This window comes from Macaca fascicularis, chromosome 14, assembly GCF_037993035.2.
Source record: "Macaca fascicularis isolate 582-1 chromosome 14, T2T-MFA8v1.1".
Classification (NCBI taxonomy): Eukaryota; Metazoa; Chordata; class Mammalia; order Primates; family Cercopithecidae; genus Macaca; species Macaca fascicularis.
The window spans coordinates 6268356-6287703 of NC_088388.1; the positions used below are offsets into that span (position 1 = coordinate 6268356).

At 53.6% G+C, this 19348-nt stretch overlaps 1 protein-coding gene across 21 annotated transcripts in view; it reads right to left on the minus strand.

Moving 5' to 3' along the window:
* LRP5 (LDL receptor related protein 5) overlaps nt 1-19348 on the minus strand; it is a 141143-nt gene that overhangs the window by 89032 nt on the left and 32763 nt on the right. For 12 of the 21 annotated variants that reach the window (XR_012422966.1, XR_012422968.1, XR_012422965.1 and 9 more), the window contains exons 1-4: nt 18942-19233; nt 15410-15806; nt 6148-6345; nt 276-472 (exon numbers count right to left, since the gene is read on the minus strand). Coding sequence is in view for 16 of the 21 variants with exons in the window: in XM_074013023.1 (XP_073869124.1) it covers nt 276-472; nt 6148-6345; nt 15410-15806; nt 18942-19218 (1069 nt within the window). In the remaining 5 variants the exon portion in view is untranslated. Of the gene's footprint in view, nt 1-275; nt 473-6147; nt 6346-7592; nt 7671-15409; nt 15807-18941; nt 19234-19348 lie in introns of those variants that run through there. The other 9 variants (XR_012422969.1, XM_045370601.3, XM_074013022.1 and 6 more) reach the window with 3 other exon arrangements.

Below are 19348 nucleotides of genomic sequence, written 5' to 3' on the forward strand. Positions count from 1 at the left end.
CAGCAGGCACCCCTTTAGAGAGGGTGCCCCCCAGGGCATGGGTTTCTGCAGGGAGGGGCCACCTGTCCCCCACCCCACTTACTCTCCCACCCCCCCCACCCTCCTGCCCAAGCCCCCCCACGCCTTCACACCCCCCCGCCCTCACCCCCCACGCACCCCCCACCAAGCCCCCACCTCCACCTCACCACGCTCCCACCCCACCACACCTCACCCCCCACACCCCCACACCCCCACCCCCCCCATGCCCCAGCCCCCGCGGCCCAGCCGGCACTCACAGAAAGGCTGCCGCTCCTGGCTCAGCACCTGAATGTCCATGGGTGAGTAGAGGGCGCTCAGGATCTCCTTCCTCTTCCCCCCAGTGCGCTTGTTGCAGGCATGGATGGAGCGGGTCTGCCAGTCCGTCCAGTACAGAGTGTCCCCGGAGAGCGTCAGGGCGAAGGGGTGTGTCAGGCTGCCCTCCACCACCTTCTGCCTGCAGTCAGGGAGGCGGGGTAGGGGAGCCATCATGAGGGTCCCCCGACAGTCACTGCTGCTGACCCAATTACTTTTTTTTTTTTTTTTTTTTTTTTTTTGAGACGGAGTCTCGGTCTGTTGCCTAGGCTAGAGTGCAGTGATGCAATCTCAGCTCACTGCAACCTCCGCCTCCCAGGTTCAAGCAATTCTCCTGCCTCAGCCTCCCGAGTAGCTGGGATTACAGATGCCCACCACCACGACTGGCTGATTTTTGTACTTTTAGTAGAGAAAGGGTTTCATTATGTTGGCAAGGCTGGTCTTGAACTCCTGACCTCAGGTGATCCACCCGCCTCAGCCTCTCAAAGTGCAGGGATTACAGGCCTACGCCACCGCACCAGGCCTCTCATTTACTTTCCACCAGACAAATGAGGCCAGGTCAAGAGCCCCAGGAGTTGGTGCCATTGTACGTTTCTCCCGGAGTGCACAGGGCACGTCCCAAACCCAGTCTGTGACAGTGACACAGGGGGTGCCCCAGGTCAAGTGGCAAAGTCTCCCCCAGGGGAAAAAGGAGGAAGCCACACCTGGTGGAAAGGACAGCTCTTCTGCCCAAGGCTTTAACTTCTGAATACAAATCAGGCCACGTGCACTCGCTCCTTCTTACAATGCTCATAATTTATACTTTCAGAGTAAATTAAACTTGGCATCAACACAAGAAACAGCTACTCTTTTCTAGGTGCTTACGGTGCCTAGCAAATGAGGACTCGGGTGTAATGAGATTATGGGCACTGGGAACAGGATCGTAATGTGACATGGTCAGTAATGTTGTAGTTTTATTTGCTTAATGACCCTCGCCCAGTGACAGGCTCCCTGAGGGTGCGCCTGGGGGCAGAGGGTCCCCACCACGTCCCCAGCCCTCAGCACAGCTGCCAGGAGAGGGTGACACTCATGAAGCAGCACAAGGAAGATGGGAGCTATGGGCTCTGCAGATCCACCGCCTTCTGTTCATTTTTGTTGATGCTGTTTTTTAAGAAAATTATTATTGAAGTAAAATTCACAGGACATAACATTTACATTTTTATTTATTTACTTCTTTGTTTTGTTTTGTTTTTTTGAGATGGGGTCTCACTCTGCCACCCAGGTTGGAGCGCAGTGGTGTGATCTCAGCTCACTGCAACCTCTGCCTCCCAGGTTCAAGCGATTCTCCCACCTCAGCCTCCAGAGTAGCTGGGATCACAGGCGTGCACCACCATGACCAGCTCATTTTTTGGGGGTATTTTTTTGGTAGAGATAGGGTTTCACCATGTTGCCCAGGCTTATCTTGAACTCCTGAGCTCAGGCGATCCACCCGCCTTGGCCTCTCAAAGTGCTGGGATTACAGGTGAGAGCCACTGCGCCTGGCCTAAATTTACCACTTGAAAGTGAATAATTAGTGTTACCTAGCACGTTCACAGGGATGTGCAGCCTCCACTTCTATCTAGTTCCGAAGCACTTCAATTGCCCCACAGGAAAACCCCAAACCCATCAGCAGTCACTCCCTAGTCCCCGCCCTCAGCCCTGGCAAACACTTTTGATGGATTTAACGACACACAGTCTAAACATCTCACATAAACCGAATCACAATACGCAGCCTTTGATGTCTAGCTTCTTTGACTCAGCACCATGTTTTCAAGGTTCATCCGTGCTGTAGCATGTCAGGGCTTCATCCCGTTTCAGGGGTGAACCGTATTCCAGTGTACAGACAGAACACAATCTGTGTTGTGTCATTTCCACCTTCGGCTGTTGTGCACATTCCTGTCCATTCACATTTTGTGTGAATACCTGTTTCCGATTCTTAGAGTATACAGCTAGGAGTGGAATTGCTGGGTCATACGTAAATCAATGTTTATATCCTAAGGAATCACCAAACTGTTTTCTACAATGTCGCCTTTTTTGTTTGTTTTCTGAGACAGGGTCTTGCTCTGTCACCCAGGCTGGAGTGCAGTGGCGTGATCATGGCTCACTGCAGCCTCGATCTCCTAAGCTCAATCAATCCTCCTGCCTCAGCCTCCTGAGTAGCTGGACCACCACCACAGCCAGCTAATTTTTTAATTTTAATTTTTTTTTTTTTTTGAGACGGAGTCTCGCTCTGTCACCTAGGCCAGAGTGCAGTGGCACAATCTCAGCTCACTGCAAGCTCTGCCTCCCGGGTTCATGCCATTCTCCTGCCTCAGCCTCCTGAGTAGCTGGGACTACAGGCGCCCACCACCATGCCTGGGTAATTTTTTTGTATTTTTAGTAGAGACAGGGTTTCACCATGTTACCCAGGATGGTCTGGAACTCCTGACCTCGTGATCCACCCACCTCGGCTTCCCAAAGTGCTGGGATTACAGGTGTGAGCCACCGTGCCCGGTCTTAATTTTAATTGTTTTAATTTAAATTTTTCTGTTTTTGTTTTTGTTTTTGAGATGGAGTTTTGCTCTTGTCACCCAGACTAGAGTGCAATGGCATGACCTCAGCTCACTGCAACCTTTGTCTCCTGGGTTCAAGCAGTTCTCCTGCCTCAGCCTCCCAAGTAGCTGGGATTACAGGTGCCCGCCACCATGCCCAGCTAATTTTTGTATTTTTAGTAGAGATGAGGTTTCACCATGTTGGCCAGGCTTGTCTCAAACTCCTGACCTCAGGTGATCCACCCACCTCAGCCTCTCAAAGTGTTGGGATTTCAAGCGTGAGCCGCCGTGCCCGGCCCAATTTTTATTTTTAGTAGATGGGGTCTCGCTTTGTTGCCAGGTTGGTCTCGAACCCCTGGGCTCAAATGATCCTCTCACCTCAGCCTTCCAAAGCACTGGGATTATAGGTGTGAGCCATTGTGCCCAGCCATGTTGACATTTTTCAATGAGAGAAGCCAGAGGCCCATCACTCCCGGTTGCTCCCTGCGCCACGCTCTGCCTCAGCCAGAAGCACTGAGGGAAGGTCAGCCTCAGTCCTTGCCACAGTCACAGATAAAGGGGACTGCACAGGTCTGTGTGGCTCCAGAGCTCGTCCCCCCACATGCGATGCTTCCACGTGAATTGCCGCAGGTGCATCATGAAGAGCGATGGCCGCTGCAGAGGTAGAAGAATCCCGCGGGGAGGCAGGTAGGAGAGAGGCTAAGAACGGACCAGACCCTGGGGCTACAGACTCTACGTTCCAACCCTGGCTAGGACTAGCTGTGTGGCTTTGGGCAAATTCACATGCCTTTCTGTGCACAGGGGATCATAATAGCAAACACAGGCTGGGCACAGTGGCTCACAACTGTAAACCCAGTGCTTTGAGAGGCCAAGGTGGAAACATGGCTTGAGCTCAGGAGTTTGAGACCAGCCGGGGCAACATGGTGAAACCCCATCTCTACAAAAAAAAAAAACAAAAAAATTAGCCAGGCATGGTGGTACATGCCTGTGGTCTCAGCTACTTGGGAGGCTGAGGTGGGAGGACCACTTGAGCCCAAGAAGTCAAGGCTGTGTCTGGGTGTGGTGGCTCACACCTGTAATCCCAGCACTTTGGGAGGCTGAGGTGGGCGATCACTTGTGATCAGGAGTTCAAGACCAGCCTGGCCAACGTGGTGAAATCTCGTCCCTACTAAAAAAATAACAAAAATTTCCCGGACGTGGTGGTGGGCACCTGTAATCCCAGCTACTTGGGAGGTTGAGGCAGGAGAATCGCTGGAACCTGGGAGGTGGAGGTTGCAGTGAGCTGAGATGGTGCCACTGCACTCCAGCCTGGGGGACAGAGCAAGGCTCCATCTCAAAAAGAAAAAACAACAACAACAAAAAAACAAACGAATAAAAAAAGAGGTCAAGGCTGCAGTGAACCATGATTGTGTCAATGCACTCTAGCCAGGGAGACAAAGCGAGACCCTGCCTCAAAACAATAAAAATATAAATAAAAATAAAACATAATAGCAAACATTTCATAGAGTTGGTGTGAACATTAAATGAGCTGATAAATGTCCCTGGAAAACAGTAAGTGCTACGGAAGGGTTTGTCGCTGCCACCACCATTAGCATATTTCAACTGCCATCACCCTCACTGTTACCATCCTTTGACCAGGGCACTCCCAGCTGCAGCCTTTCTATCCTCTCATCCACCCTTCATAACTGTAAGATCACTCAGCTCCCAAGAACCACAGTCTACAGGGTAACCACATTTCCAAATCTCAAACCAGACCCACCCGTCTGCACTTCCAGGGACAACAGGATATTTTCAAACCAGCCCAAAAGAGATGTGTGGCTCAGCATAAGAGGAACAGGAGAAATTGAGGCCTCTTGCCCTGAGAATGAGCTTGGAAGTGGATGTCCCGGCCTCACTCGAACCTTCAGATGACTGAGGCCCCAGTCAGGAGCTTGAGTGTACTCTCCGGTCACACCCTGAGCCAGAACCACCCAGCTAATCCACTCCTCATTGCTGACCCCCTCCCCATAAAAAACCTGCTTGCTGTTTCAGGCTGTTAAGTTGTGGGCTGTTTTGTTACACAGCAATGGATAACGAACACACGAAGCCTGGCGAACGTGGTGCAAAGCTGCCCAGGCCCTCAAGTCTGTTCATGTGGGTGTTGGCCTGTGTTTGCAGAAATCCAGCCAGAGTCCTCCCATGCAGTCACTACTGCTCTCTGCATGGATACCTGCCACATCCCAGCCTGGGCCAGGAGCTCCACTAGGGCAGGAATGGGATCTGCCGTCCCAGGAGGATCGCTGACACCTGGCACACAGGGCCAGCAGCAGGCAGTACTTGGTCAGTGAAGAAACTGCCTTTCACCTGTACACACACGGGATGTTTGTCTAAGAGGTAATTAAGTGCAGGGCTGTGAAGCTACACTGACCAGAAGGCTCTAAAAGCAATTACCCAACAAGGGGAAAACCCTTCCTACTCATTCTTGGCCCATTTTATTGAGCCCTGACCATGTGGATGGCCCCCTGGTGAGACTGAGGAATGCAGCAATAACTAAGACAGCTCCAGCTGCTGCCCTCAAATGCCTGAGCTGGGGTGGGGCCAGGGTGGGGGTGGTGCGTGTGACAGGGTTACTGTTCATAACCCTGCTGGGCCACAAGCCCTCCCCAACAATTCCAAAATCCAAAACGCTCTGAAGATGGAAAGCTTTTGATGCTCATTTGGTGCATGAGCCAGCACGGTGGCTCACGCCTGTAATCCCAGCACCCTGGGAGCTGAGAGGGAGGGTCCCTTAAGCTTAGGAGACCAGCCTGAGCAACATGTGAGACACCGTCTCTACCACAAATACAAAAATTTGCCAGGTGTGGTGGCGCACTCCTGTAGTCCCAGCTACTTGGGAGGCCAAGGTGGGAGGATCGCTTGAGCCTGGGGGGTAGAGGCTGCAGTGAGCTGAGACTATGCCATTGCACTCCAGCCTGGGTGAAAGAGTGAGACTCTGTCTCAAAAAAACAAAGTTTAAAAAAAAGTTAAAAACTGTGCATAGGTGTGGCCTACAGATGGTCTTTTCTGTCCTACTTAGAATGAACATGCCACACCTGCTATAGAAATATTCAAGGGCTGGGGGCAAGTGCCACCCAGACCCTGACACTGTTCCAAGTTCTGAGAAGTCCTGCATGTCTCAGGTTCCCAGAGTTTCAGAGAAGAGTCTGTAGGCCTGAGTTAAGAAGAAACGCATTCAAAAGCCCTGGGGACAAAGGGGAAGGGGGTGCTCCAGGACTGCACAGGTACCTACCGGAACGAGCCATCTAGATTGGCACGGTGGATGAAGCTGAGCTTGGCATCGGCCCAGTAGAGCTTCTGCTCCTCTAGGTCAATGGTCAGTCCATTGGGCCAGTAAATGTCCGAGTCCACAATGATCTTCCGGGTGCTGCCGTCCATCCCCGCCCGCTCGATCCGGGGCGTCTCGCCCCAATCTGTCCAGTACATGTACCTGTGATGGGGGCAGGGCAAGAGGAGAAGCAGCTAACACAGATCTGTTTTTTTGTTTTTGTCTACACAGATGCAGACATGAAACAATAGACAGTGACTTGCCCTAAAATCTCACCCACCAGAAATAACCAACAGATAGTGTTTCATGTATTCCTGCCTTAAGTTGGGCAATCAAAATATACTATTTCCAACTTGTTCTCAGTTAACAGTAAATTCTGGGCACCTTCTCTTCTCGCAAATAGAAAGATTCCTTGTTCTTTTGATGATTGCATAGTGTACTATGCTGTGACTTTTTAAAATAAATTTGGGTTATTTCTGATTTTTTTGCTACCATGAAAATGCTGTAAATGAATCTCTAAAAGGCAATTCAAAACATGCAGGATGGAAGATTATTTAGTGCTAAAAAGAAAAGAGCTATCGGCCGGGCGCAGTGACTCACGCCTGTAATCCCAGCACTTTGAGAGGCCAAGGCAGGCGGATCACAAGGTTGGGAGATTAAGACCATCCTGGCTAACACAGTAAAACCTCGTCTTTACTAAAAATACAAAAAATTAACCAGGCGTGGTCGCACGCGCCTGTAGTCCCAGCTACTCAGGAGGCTGAGGCAGGAGAATCATCTGAACCCGGGAGGGGAAGGTTGCAGTGAGCAGAGATCGCACCACTGCACTCCAGCCTCGGCGACAGAGCGAGACTCCGTCTCAAAAAAAAAAAAAAAAAAGAAAGAAAGAAAAGAAATGATCTATCAAGCCATGAAAAGACATGGAGGAAACTTAAATGCATAATAGTAGGTGAAAGAGCCAGTCTGTATGAGTCCAACTCTATGACACTCTGGAAAAAGCAAATACACAGAGAGAGTAAAGCATCAGGTAGTTGCCAGGAGTTGGAGAGGAGAGGGATGAATGAGTGGAGCACAGAAAATCAGGGCAGTGGAACTATCTTGTGTGACATGGAATGGTGGGTGCATGTCCTTATTCATCTGTCTAAACCAAGAATGTACAAACCAAGGGCGAACCCTCGTGTAAACATGGATTTTGGGTGATGGTGCGTCAGCCGGCTTTCATCAGTTGTAACAAACGTTCCACCCTGCATAGGATGCTGACAGTTGGGGAGACTGTGTGGGTGTGAGGACAGGGATATATAGGAACTCAGTACCTGCTGCTCATCAATTTTGCTGTGAACCTACAACTGTTTGAAAAAATTAAGTCTATTTAAAAACAAGTAAACATGGCCAGGCATGGTGGCTCGCACCTGTAATTCCAGTACTTTGGGAGGCTGAGGTGGGTGGGTCACTTGAGCCACCCTGGGCAACATGGCAAAATTCCGTCTCTACAAAAAATAAAAATTAAAAAAAATTAGCTGGGCATGGCGGCACACACTTATAATCCCAGCTACTTGGGAGGCTGACATGGGAGGATCCCTTGAGCCCTGGGAGGTCAAGGCTGCAGTGAGCTGCGACTGCACCACTGCACCCCAGCCTGGATGACAGAGTAAGACTCTGCCTTAAAAAAAAAAAAAAAAAGAATAAAAGAATAAAACCCATGGAGCCTGAACCTGCAGCTGCAGCTGTTCCTGGGTAGGTCTATGGGCAATGTGACTTTGCTTCTCCACGTTCCCAAGAGACAAGCATCACCCATCCATGAGAAACAAGCACGTCCTCAGGGCGCCCTTACTTGATCTCTGGCCAATGAACCAGGACAAAGTGAGCAGAGACAATGTGCCCTACACCAAGTCTGGGATGGCAGTTCCCACCCCTACCACTGCCCAGTGTGCCCTGTTTGGAGGTGACCACAGGGTATGTGCCCAGAGGCTGGGAGTGGCTCTCAGCGGAGACCAGAGGGGAACCACACCAGCTTGGAGGACTCAGTTCCCATCCCAGCCAGCTGGGACGAGCCACAGGACACAAGAGCTGGCAGACCTATTGTGTTTTGTCCACCCTTCTCAGCAGAGAAAGGGGACAGTGCCCAGAATGTCCTCTGAGGAGCCTCCTCCCACTCTTGGTCCATGTAAAATGGTGCTGACTCCCTTGCTCCCTTCTTCCTGGGGTGGGCGGCAAACCCCATTCCTCTTGGCCTTAGCAACTGATTTAACACAGCCAGCTCGGCCAAGCCGGGCATGAGTGACCCCGGGACACAGGGAGAACAAGCCCTGCTTTGCCCTCTGGGGGTCTCCATCCAGCAGAAGAGGCAAATGACAGACGCACAGCCACCTCCTCCCCCACCATGGCACTCTGCGGCCTCAGGAGCCTCAGGTGCACCACGGGGCCTTGCTTCCCTGAGCAGTGTCATTCCCGAGCAAGCACCATCTCCACCTTCCAGAGGGGCTCTTGTGACAAGATCAATAAGAATGAGGGTACAGGAGCCTCGAACCAAACGTACCATCCTCCCTGCAGAGGGTGACCGCGCCCAGCTGTCATCACCAAGCCCCTCTCCATGGGGACAGGATAAGAGGGGCATCACATGGAACAGCTCTCCAGACAGTCCCTCTCAAGCTGCTGTCCCCTGTGCATCTAGTGAGAACCCAGCCGACACACGGAAGCTGGGAATTGCTCTTCCCATTAGACAGATGAGAAAACTGAGTCCCTAAAAGGCTGGCCTGTCCCAGGTTACAGGCGCTGAGCGGCAGCTCTGGGAACACACTTGGTGTCTGCTGAGGGCCTGGGCCGGACCATCATATGACTCACCCTTCGCCAGCAAAGCCCGGGTGTGGGTGAACTTTTCCTGGCAGCCTGGGACTCCAAGGTGCTGGCAGCCAGCCCAGCGAAGCCTCCCGCGTGCCTGGGGTAGACGCCTTGCTTTACCTGCCCGTCCCCGACCCCTAGGAGCCCAGACAGAGCCCAGAACCCCTGCCACCTCCTAAGAAGGTGTCAGGGGCATCAGTCTGGAGTTGGAGGGGATCCACACAGGCCTTCCCCCAAACGCCCCACCGTGGCCCATGGAAAAAGCTGGAAAACGTGCAGGAGCAGGGGCCTCCGCATGGAGCATAATTCACATTCCTTCCCCGAGTTTCATAACACAGGCCTGCTGGTTTCCTTAAATGGGGAATTGGCGAGCCAGTCGGTGACCAGAGACTGGTTGGCGTGGACATGCTCTTGCAGAGTCTCAAATGCTACCACAAGCCCAGCCAAATTCCACGGAGGAAAATCGACTTCCGAAGAAAAGCGCTGCAGCATGGCCTTCGTGCCGAGCCAGCTGCGGTTGTGGTTGTGTGTTATTTTAGGGAAGGGCCATTTTGCATTTTAAAGAGGGGGTTGGGTTTCACCCTGGCTTTAATTTGAGACCCAGGGGTCACTGTGGCCCCTTGTCAGGCTGGTACAGGCCGGGGCCTCCTCCCATGCTAAGCCAGTGTCTTTCTGGCCCCAGATTCTCAGGGGCCAGAGGGTCATCCCCAGAGCCCACTCTGCCACCCATGTGGGCACCCTAGCACTGGGAGGGACGTGCCTTCCCCCAACCCTGCCTTGACGTCTGCGCAGGGCCACTTGCGTTGCTGAAACTGCAACCAAGTCGAGTCTCAGGATGGGCCCTCCTGGTTGCAGGGCTCTTGATCCTTTTGGCCACGTGCACACTGAGGTGGACGCCCGGACCCAGAGACTCCCTTCCTGATGATGGCCGGGGCAGGAACCACCTCCTCTGAGGAAGGACCCTGCTGAGGGACAGCACTGCAGGAGGGCACAGGAGATGATGGGGGCTCTAGCAGGGCCGGGAGGAAGGCCAAAATGCTCCTGCAACCTGGTGCCTGTGGCCAGGACAGAGGACAAAACCCCCAGTCTCAGGACAGTGGTCCTGCCCCGGGACTCAGTGCCCACACTTCTGCCTGTGGACCGCTATTCACGTCAGTATTTGGTGAGCAGAGTGGGGGTTGCTGCCCACGGGCGCTGTGACAGGCTGGAATCCTCTCCCTCTCCCCATCCAGTGACGTGGAGCCTAAAGGGACAGTCAGCACCTCAGGGTAGGACCATGGCTGGTGTCATCAGCATCACTGGATCTGATGAGTGGGAGCTGGCACGCCACTGTTTTCACTCTCTCATTCAAATGACTGGAGCAAAGGGAGGGTGTGGGGAGAGGCCCAGGAACCAACACTAAGGTCAACTCTGCCCCAGGGGCAGGGGTGGGAGTGAACAGCCACAGGTGTGATCCTGGGGAGGGCTTCTGGAAGAGAATTTAGAGGCAAGCACTTTAGTAAATGCATCATTTCATTTCAAATGGTTAAGAAAAGCCAGAGCCAAACAGGGACAGCTGGCTCCCAAAGATGATGCAGGCAAAGTCAGCTCAAATCTGAGCACGGGAAAGACTGCTCCTAACCAAGGGCCTAGCATCTCCCAAGCAAGCACCAAGTACCTCCCAACCAAGTGCCAAGCACCTCCCAATCTAATACCTCCCAACCAAGCACCTAGCACCTCTCAACTGGACACCAACAACTTCCAACCAAGTGTCAAGCACCTCCCAACCAAGTGCCAATTACCTTCCAACCGAGCACATAGCACCTCCAACTGAGCATCATGCACCTCCCAAAAGAGCACCTAGCACCTCCCAACTGAGCACCTCCCAACCAACATGGCAAAAGCCGTAAGGAAGTAAACAGAGAAAACCATTCAGGCATGGAGACTGGACTTCTGGTGTTGAGGAAAGGGCATTTTTACTGTAACGACAGCTAACATTTGTTGAACTCACAAACTGTTCTTGGTGTTTTCCACATGACGTACAGACAGGGATACTGAGGCACAGAGTGGCACCGTGCCATCCTTGTCTCATCTTTTTTTTTTTTTTGAGACAGAGTCTCACTCTGTCGCCCAGGCTGGAGTGCAGTGGCCGGATCTCAGCTCACTGCAAGCTCTGCCTCCCGGGTTTACGCCATTCTCCTGCCTCAGCCTCCCGAGTAGCTGGGACTACAGGCGCCCGCCACCTCGCCCGGCTAGTTTTTTTGTATTTTTTTAGTAGAGACAGGGTTTCACCGTGTTAGCCAGGATGGTCTCGATCTCCTGACCTCGTGATCCGCCCGTCTCGGCCTCCCAAAGTGCTGGGATTACAGGCTTAAGCCACTGCGCCCGGCCCTTGTCTCATCTTTCTATCGAACCCACATGCAGAGTGCCAGCAAATCCAGTTGTCTTTCTCTTCAGAACAGATCCCGAATCTCACCACACCTTACCCCCACAAGTGAGGTGTCCCCACTGCTGCTTTCTGTCGCCAGGATCCCGGTAATAACTGTGGATAGGGCTCCTGCCCCCATGCCACCCACACCACAGCTCACTCTCGCTCCAGCCACCAGGGGATGCCCTCCAGCACGAGTCAGACCTGGCACCTCCTCTGCTCGAGACCTGATGTGTCCTCTCCTCACACCTTGGGCCCTGTTCCCCTACATTCTGCTACAGCCCCTCAAACAGGCCCCGCCCCAAACCAGCCCAGGGTTTGCACTGGCTGATTCCTCTGCCTGGAGGGCGCCGCTCCCAGATAGCCTGACGGCTGCTTCGAGTAGCCAGACGGCTGCTTCCAGTCTCGGCTCAAAAGTCACCAAGAGCCCAGCACCTGAGCTCCGAGAGAAGCCCCTCGCCACAGCACCCGGGCACGGCTTTATCCCCCCACACACACATCCCTCTCAAATACTATTCATTTACCGTCTCCTCCCATCCACTGAAAGGGTCAGAGACGGAGCTATACCTGCTGCATGGGGAGCAGGACCAGCGCACAAGGGTTCACAAATGTGGGTGGATGCCTGGTTGGGAGGTGAGGGAGCTGCAGCAACCCACACTGGGAGGGAACGCAAGGATGGGAGGAGCATAGGTTCCAGTGACACAATGGCCGCGGCAGCCGCTGGTGAGCAACCGCAGGCCGGCCCCGGGAGAGGGCTTCCAGCAGGCTGCTATCTTTGGCCTCTCCCACCACTGCTGATGCCCCCTCCAAGCCAGAGAGACTGCTACACCAGCTGACCCTTCCAAAAAGAAGGTCAGTAACCCCACAGCTCCTGGAGCCACAGTGCAGGGGGAGAGGGCTGAGAGGGCGACAGTTCACCAGGCGGAACAGAGGCCGCCCTGGAAGTCAGCTGGCTCCGGGCAGCTGCAGGTGGCCAGCCCACTCGGAGGGCAGCGAGGGCATAAGAGGGGCCCCAGGGATAAGCGGTTGCCCAGCACAGCACCCCTGGGAGGCTAGGGGCACTTCTCAGGTGGTGGGGGCACGAGGCTGCTCTGGCCTGACCTCAGGGACTCAAAATACTTTGGCCATAAATTCCACCGCATCCCACCCCTGCTGGTACCCCGTACTTACACACAGACTGGTTCAGAGGCAGACACTCTCGCGCACATACTCACTCACACAGGCACATACACGCGCATGCATAATCACGCGCGCGCACTCACACAGACAAGCATACAAATACCCGCTCACACACGTGTGCACACGCACGCACACAGGCTCACACGTATGCACGCACATGTGTGCGTGCGCGCACACATACACACACACACACACACACACAGGCTCACATCCTCCCACTCCCACACTCAGTTGCTCAGACACACACACCTGGCTCACACAAACCTATTGGGCTCTGAAAGGCTCCAGCCCTTCCCGTGCTTGTCAGAAGCCAGTCAATGGCTTCTTAAGTCACCGCACAGAGCAAAGAGGTGAACTTGGCCACCATGGCACTCTGCTTCCCCAGCTCCCAAACCCCAGCCTTGGTGAGGATACTCTCATTCCCACTACCCCGGGCAGGCCCAGAGGAAGGGCATCTGCAGGGTATGGCAACCAGCCCCTCCTGCCCGGCTCCTGCAGCCAGCGCCATGGGAGTCAGGGGGAGGTCACTGCGAAGGGCAACAGCAAGTTGGTGGCCTCAGGACTAGAGCCCAGGGGTCTTCGGTCCTACTCCAGAGTTTGGACACTGTCCCACAGGGCACGGAAAAGGGAAGGGCTCCCAGAGCCCTGACTTCAGGGAGGAGGGCGGGTGGGCTCCTATGGCAGGCCTGGATGCGTGGCTGCCCAGTCCTGAGACTTTCTAATCTAGAAGATCTAGGTCAGGCCGGGTGCAGTGGCTCACACCTGCAATCCCAGCACTTTGGGAGGCCGAGGCTGGTGGATCACTTGAGATTAGGAGTTTGAAACCAGCCTGGCGAAACCCTGTCTCTACTAAAAATACAAAAACTAGCCAGGTGTGGTAGTGCATGCCTGTAATAACAGCTACTCAGGAGGCTGAGGCAGGAGAATCGCTTGAACCTGGGAGGTGGAGGTTGCAGTGAGTCGAGATCGCGCCATTGCGCAAAGAAGATCTAGGCCGGTCCCTCATCCGGTGAGGTCCAGGCTGGGAGTGCTGAGAGACTGGTGACACTGCATGAACTAACAGGCAAAGGGCTTCCAACTGAGCCTGGGAATGGGGGGAAAAGGCTCCTGTGTTCTAGTCAGAGACCTCTGCCAACCAGTTCTCACACGAACTCAGCACAGAACCTGACAGGTCAGCAAGGGCCAGGGCTCAGCACAGCCCAGGTAAGGGTGTGTGTACAGCCCCCAGAGTCACTCCCAGGCTGCAAGAGGAGGGACGAAGGAGGGACAACGGGCGTCCAAGCAAACTGTTCCCTCTGCTCGGGAGTCCGGGGTGACCTGGCCTAGCTGGCCACTGGAGCTGGGCCACCTCCCCTCAAACTCTCCACCCCGGACTTCGACTCCAAGGAGGTTCTTCGCTTTCCTGCCACCCACCGTCTCCCCACCTGGGATCATGGCCAGGCCCTGAGCCTTCAAGGGCCCAGGTGAACTCAGCCAGACAAGCAGCTGAGGAGGACACAGGGCAGCTTCCAAAACAGACCCAGGTTCTGCTTCCAGATGAGGAGCTGCACTTTTTCAGCCAATGCAGTTAGAAAGCCAGGAGAAGGCGCAGATTCCACCTGCCTGAGAGTCTGCACTTCCCAGGCCACCCACCATACACACAGCAAAGATGCGTTTAACCATTCAGACCCACAGCCAACCCCATCAGACATGCAAGTTTTAAAAAGGAACGTAACTATGAACCAGGCATGGTGGCTCACGCCTGTAATCCCAGCACTTTGGGAGGCCAAGGTGGGTGGATCACCTGGGGTGAGGAGTTCGAGACCAGCCTGGCCATCCTGGTGAAACCCCATCTCTACCAAAAATACAAAAATTACCTGGGCATGGTGGTGGGCGCCTGTAATCCCAGCTACTTGGGAGGCTGAGGCAGGAGAATCACTTGAACCCGGGAGGCGGAGGTTGCAGTGAGCCGAGATTATGTCACTGCACACCAGCCTGGGCAACAAGAGCAAGACTCCATCTCAATTAAAAAAAAAAAAAAAAAAAAAGGCCGGGCGCGGTGGCTCACGCCTGCAATCCCAGCACTTTGGGAGGCTGAGGAGGGCAGATCATGAGGTCAGGAGGTCGAGACCATCCTGGCTAACACGGTGAAACCCCGTCTCTACTAAAAATACAAAAAATTAGTCGGGCATGGTGGTGGGCACCTGTAGCCCCAGCTTCTAGGGAGGCTGAGGCAGGAGAATGGCATGAACCTGGGAGACGGAGCTTGCAGTGAGCCGAGATCACACCACTGCACTCCAACAAGGGTGACAGAGCGAGATTCTGTCTCACAAAAAAAAAAAAAGAAACATAACTATGGAATCTCAAGGGGAAGTAATTCTCTCAACCATAACAAATCCTGAAAGCTGAGTTCTTTTTTTTTTTTTGAGACAGGGTCTCCTTTGTCGCCCAGGCTGGAGTGCAGCAGTGGGATCACAGTTCACTGTAGCCTCGATCTCCCAGGCTCAAATGCTCCTCCTACCTCAGCCTCCCAAGGAGTTGGGATTACAGGTGCACACCATCACACCCGATTTTTTTTTTTTTTTTAGAAATGGGGTCTCACCATGTTGCCCAGTCTGGTCTTGAACTCCTGGACTCAAGTGATCTACCCGCCTTGGCCTGCCAGAGTGCTGGGATTACAAGCATGAGCCAAAGCACCCCCCCGAACTCGTTTTAAGATTCACATCTTTTTTCTGAAAAATAACTTGGGCTCACATAAATTCGAGAGAGAAACGGTGATGCTCCCCGCCCCCTGGACCCAGGCAGAGTCGCGGCAGGGTTTACCCGTGAGCGGGATCCAAGGCGATGGCCCTCGGCTGGTCAAGGTCCTGCCAGAAGAGGACCTTCCGGGATGTGCCATTGAGGTTGGCGACCTCGATGCGGTTGGTCTCTGAGTCCGTCCAGTACAGCTTCTTGCCCACCCAGTCGCAGGCAAGGCCATCGGGCGAGACCAGGCCGGAGATGACCACATTCTGCACGGCGGCCCCCGTCTGGTTCAGGTAGGTCTGCTTGATGGCCTCCTCGCTCACATCTGTCCAGTACACGGCTCCCTTGGAGAACTGGAAGTCCACTGCGGCCGCATCCTCCAGGCCACTGACCACAATGGTGGACTCCAGCTTGACTCCGCCAGCGTCCACCAGCCGTACGTCCCGGCGGTTGGCAAATAGCAGGAGTGGCGAGGCTGTGGGGCAGAAGCAAACCGTGAGGGCCACTGGCTAAGCCAGCAGGACACACAGCCCTGGGATGCAGCACTATGCCCAGAGCACTCCTGGCACTGCCCCACTCATGCCCAAGACCTCCAGTTCCTTCCTCCCACCCCCAAGGCGCTCTCAGGAAGTTGCCTGGGCGGCCCCGGCCCACACCATTCAGAGGCTCCTGCAGCACAGCAAACAGCCTTCTTACCGCACTCAGTGACAGCAACTGGTTTTTTTTTTTTTTTTTGAGACGGAGTCTCGCTCTGTCACCCAGGCTGGAGTGCAGTGGCGTGATCTCTGCTCACGGCAAGCTCCGCCTCCCGGGTTCACGCCATTCTCCTGCCTCAGCCTCCTGCATAGCAGGGACTACAGGCACCCGCCACTGCGCCCGGCTAATTTTTTGTATTTTTAGTAGAGACGGGGTTTCACTGTGTTAGCCAGGATGGTCTCAATCTCCTGACCTCGTGATCTGCCCGCCTCGGCCTCCCAAAGTGCTGGGATTACAGGCATGAGCCACCGCGCCCAGCCTAGCAACTGTTTGTTTACCACCTGCTACGTCTGTTCCCCCAGGTACGGGTGACCCTTCCTGCCACACCCACCACCTCCCACGTCGTCCTCCAGAGGCTGCTGGGGCCCTGTCCTGTTCTAGAGAGAAGCCACATCCCCTTTGTTGGCCTGACACAGAGGATGGGGACATGAAGGCACAGCCCTGGCCATGCTGCCTGCTATAGACCCAGCCACAGTGCCACACTTTTTGAGGGGTTCAAAGCCCAGGCCAGACAGAGCCTCCAGATTCCCTTATAAGTCTTTGACCACTGTCCAAGCTCAGGCCCCTTTCTTTGGCCTATGGCCTCTGCTTCCCATCCACCCCGTATTCCATACTTCTCCCACCCTGCTTCTAGACATTCCTACAATGAACACATTTAAAGGGTCACTCTGGAATGCCACCCCTTGGCTCAGACACCTTTCACAGCTCCCTGTGCCAGTGCCATGCAGAACAAGGTCAGACTCCCTAGCCTGGCCTCCAAGGCCTTGGCCCCTGGCCTCACCTACACTTCCCTCCACCAGCCCACCCCAAGCATTCCTGATCTGCCTGCGGCTGGGCTGGCTCCGTCACCTCCCTCTGCACCCCAGCCCTCAGCCCCTTCTGCCTGTGCAAGAGGCCTCATCTCACAGCCAAGCGTCTTATTCCCACAACAGGCTGAATGAGAATCAGGAGAGGTCTTGAGACCATCACCCCACCAGACACCTCAGACCCCAGGAGGGTCCAGCAACCCCCAACACAGACTCAGAGGGACTAAAAAGCCACATGAGGAGTGGACACGAGGAGGTAAGGGCCTCCAGGGAGCTCCATCAGTCCGTGTCTGCTACCAGCAGGGCTAGGCTGGGCTGGCCACAAACACCTCCAAAAAACCTCTGAAGCCTTGGCTCAAAACAGCTGACATTCCTCATGAAAACTGCAGATCCCTGGGCCCTCCCGTGCAGATAGGGGAGCCCGGCCAACCCCACATTCCCATCTTCATCAAGAAAGAGAAAGCCAAAACAAACTCAACTCAGGCAATGACAGTCACGGAACTGAATCCTGTAGCTAGTTCAGTTGGTTTCATTTCAGCAGGGGAAAGATTTGCAGCCTCTATGAGGGCACCCGGGAGCACAAAGGACCAGAGTATGGCCCAGGAGACCCCAGGGCAGTGCGATAGATAGTTCCAAGCACGGGCCTCCCTGCCAAGACAAGCACTGGCTCAAATCCTGGCCCCTCCTGTTCCCAGGGGATATTCTCCGATGGATGGGAGGACACACAGAGGACCTGAGGCCAGGAAAATGACAGCGGAGACTCCGCCACCCCACCCGTGCTGTCATAACCTTAGGTCTACAGTTCTTCGTGGCAATGAGGGACATGGTGAAAGCCAAACAACGGGAAGGCAAAGGCAACAAATAAAGACAAATGGGACTTCATGGAAGTTAAAGATTCTGTGCATCAAAAGACACTGTCGAGAGAGTAAAAAGGCAACCCCACAGAATGAGAGAAAATATTTCCACATCATAGATCTACTAAGAGATTAATATCCATGAAATATAGAGAACTCCTAAAACTCAACAATGAGAAAACAACCAACCCAACTCAAAAATGGGCAAACAACTTGAACAGACGTTTCTCCAAAGACGACATATAAATGGCTAATAAACACATCAAAACAGGCTTAACATACCCTTCATCACCAGGGAAATGCAAATCAACACTACAATAAGATACCGCCTTGCACCAATGAGGACGGCTACTATCCAAACACAAAACACCAAGCGCTGGTGAGGATGTGGAGCAACTGGAACCCTTGTGCACCACTGGAAACATGTAAAATGGTGCAGCTACTATGGAAAACAGCATGGCAGCTACCCAAAAACTTAAACATAGAATTACCACAGGACCCAGCAATTCCACTTCAGGGTATATACCCAAAAGAACTGAAAACAGGGACACGATCAGATATGCATACACATTGGATCACGGCAGCATCCCTCCCAACAGCTAAAACATGGAGGCGGCTGGGCATGATGGCTCGTGCCTGTAATCCCAGCACTTTGGGAGGCTGAGGAGGGTGGATCACCTGAGGTCAGGAATTCGAGACCAGCCTGGCCAACATGGTGAAACCCCGTCTCTACTAAAAATATAAAAATTAGCCGGGCGTAGTGACGGGCACCTGTAATCCCAGCTAGTTGCGAGTCTGAGGCAAGAGAATCGCTTGAACCCGGGAGGCAGAGGTTGCAGTGAGCCAAGATTGTGCCACTGCATTCCAGCTGGGGCGACACAGCGAGACGCTGTCTCAAAAAAAAAAACAAACAACAACAACAAAACAAAACCAAACATGGAAGCAACCCACGTATCAACTGCGGGATGAATGATGAGACAAAATGTGCTCCATCCACACAATGGGGTATTATTCAGTCCTAAATAGGAACAAGATTCTGGCCAGGCGCAGTGGCTCACACCTGTGATTCCAGCACTTTGGGAGGCCAAGGCGGGTGGATCACCCGAGGTCAGGAATTCAAGACCAGCCTGGCCAAGATGGTGAAACCCCGTCTCTACAAAAAATACAAAAATTACCAGGCATGGTGGCACGCACCTGTAGTCCCAGCTACTAAGGAGGCTGAGGCAGGAGAATTGCTTGGACCCGGGAGGCAGATTTTGCAGTGAACCGATATCGCGCCATTGAACTCCAGCCTGGGTGACAGAGCAAGACTCTGTCTGAAAAAAAAAAAAAAAAAAAAAAAGGAGATTCTGACACATGCTACAACATGGGTGGAACTTAAGAATGTTATGCTAAGTGAAATAAGCCAGATACAAAACACAAGTACTTTATGATTCAGTTTATATGAGGTACTTATGGTAGGCAAATTCATTGAGACAGAAAGTAGAATGGTGGGACCAGGGACTGGGGGAGGAGGACTGGGGACCTGCTTAAGGGGGAAGGTTTCAGTTGGGAATTAAAGAGTTCTGGGCCGGGCGCGGTGGCTCACACCTGTAATCCCA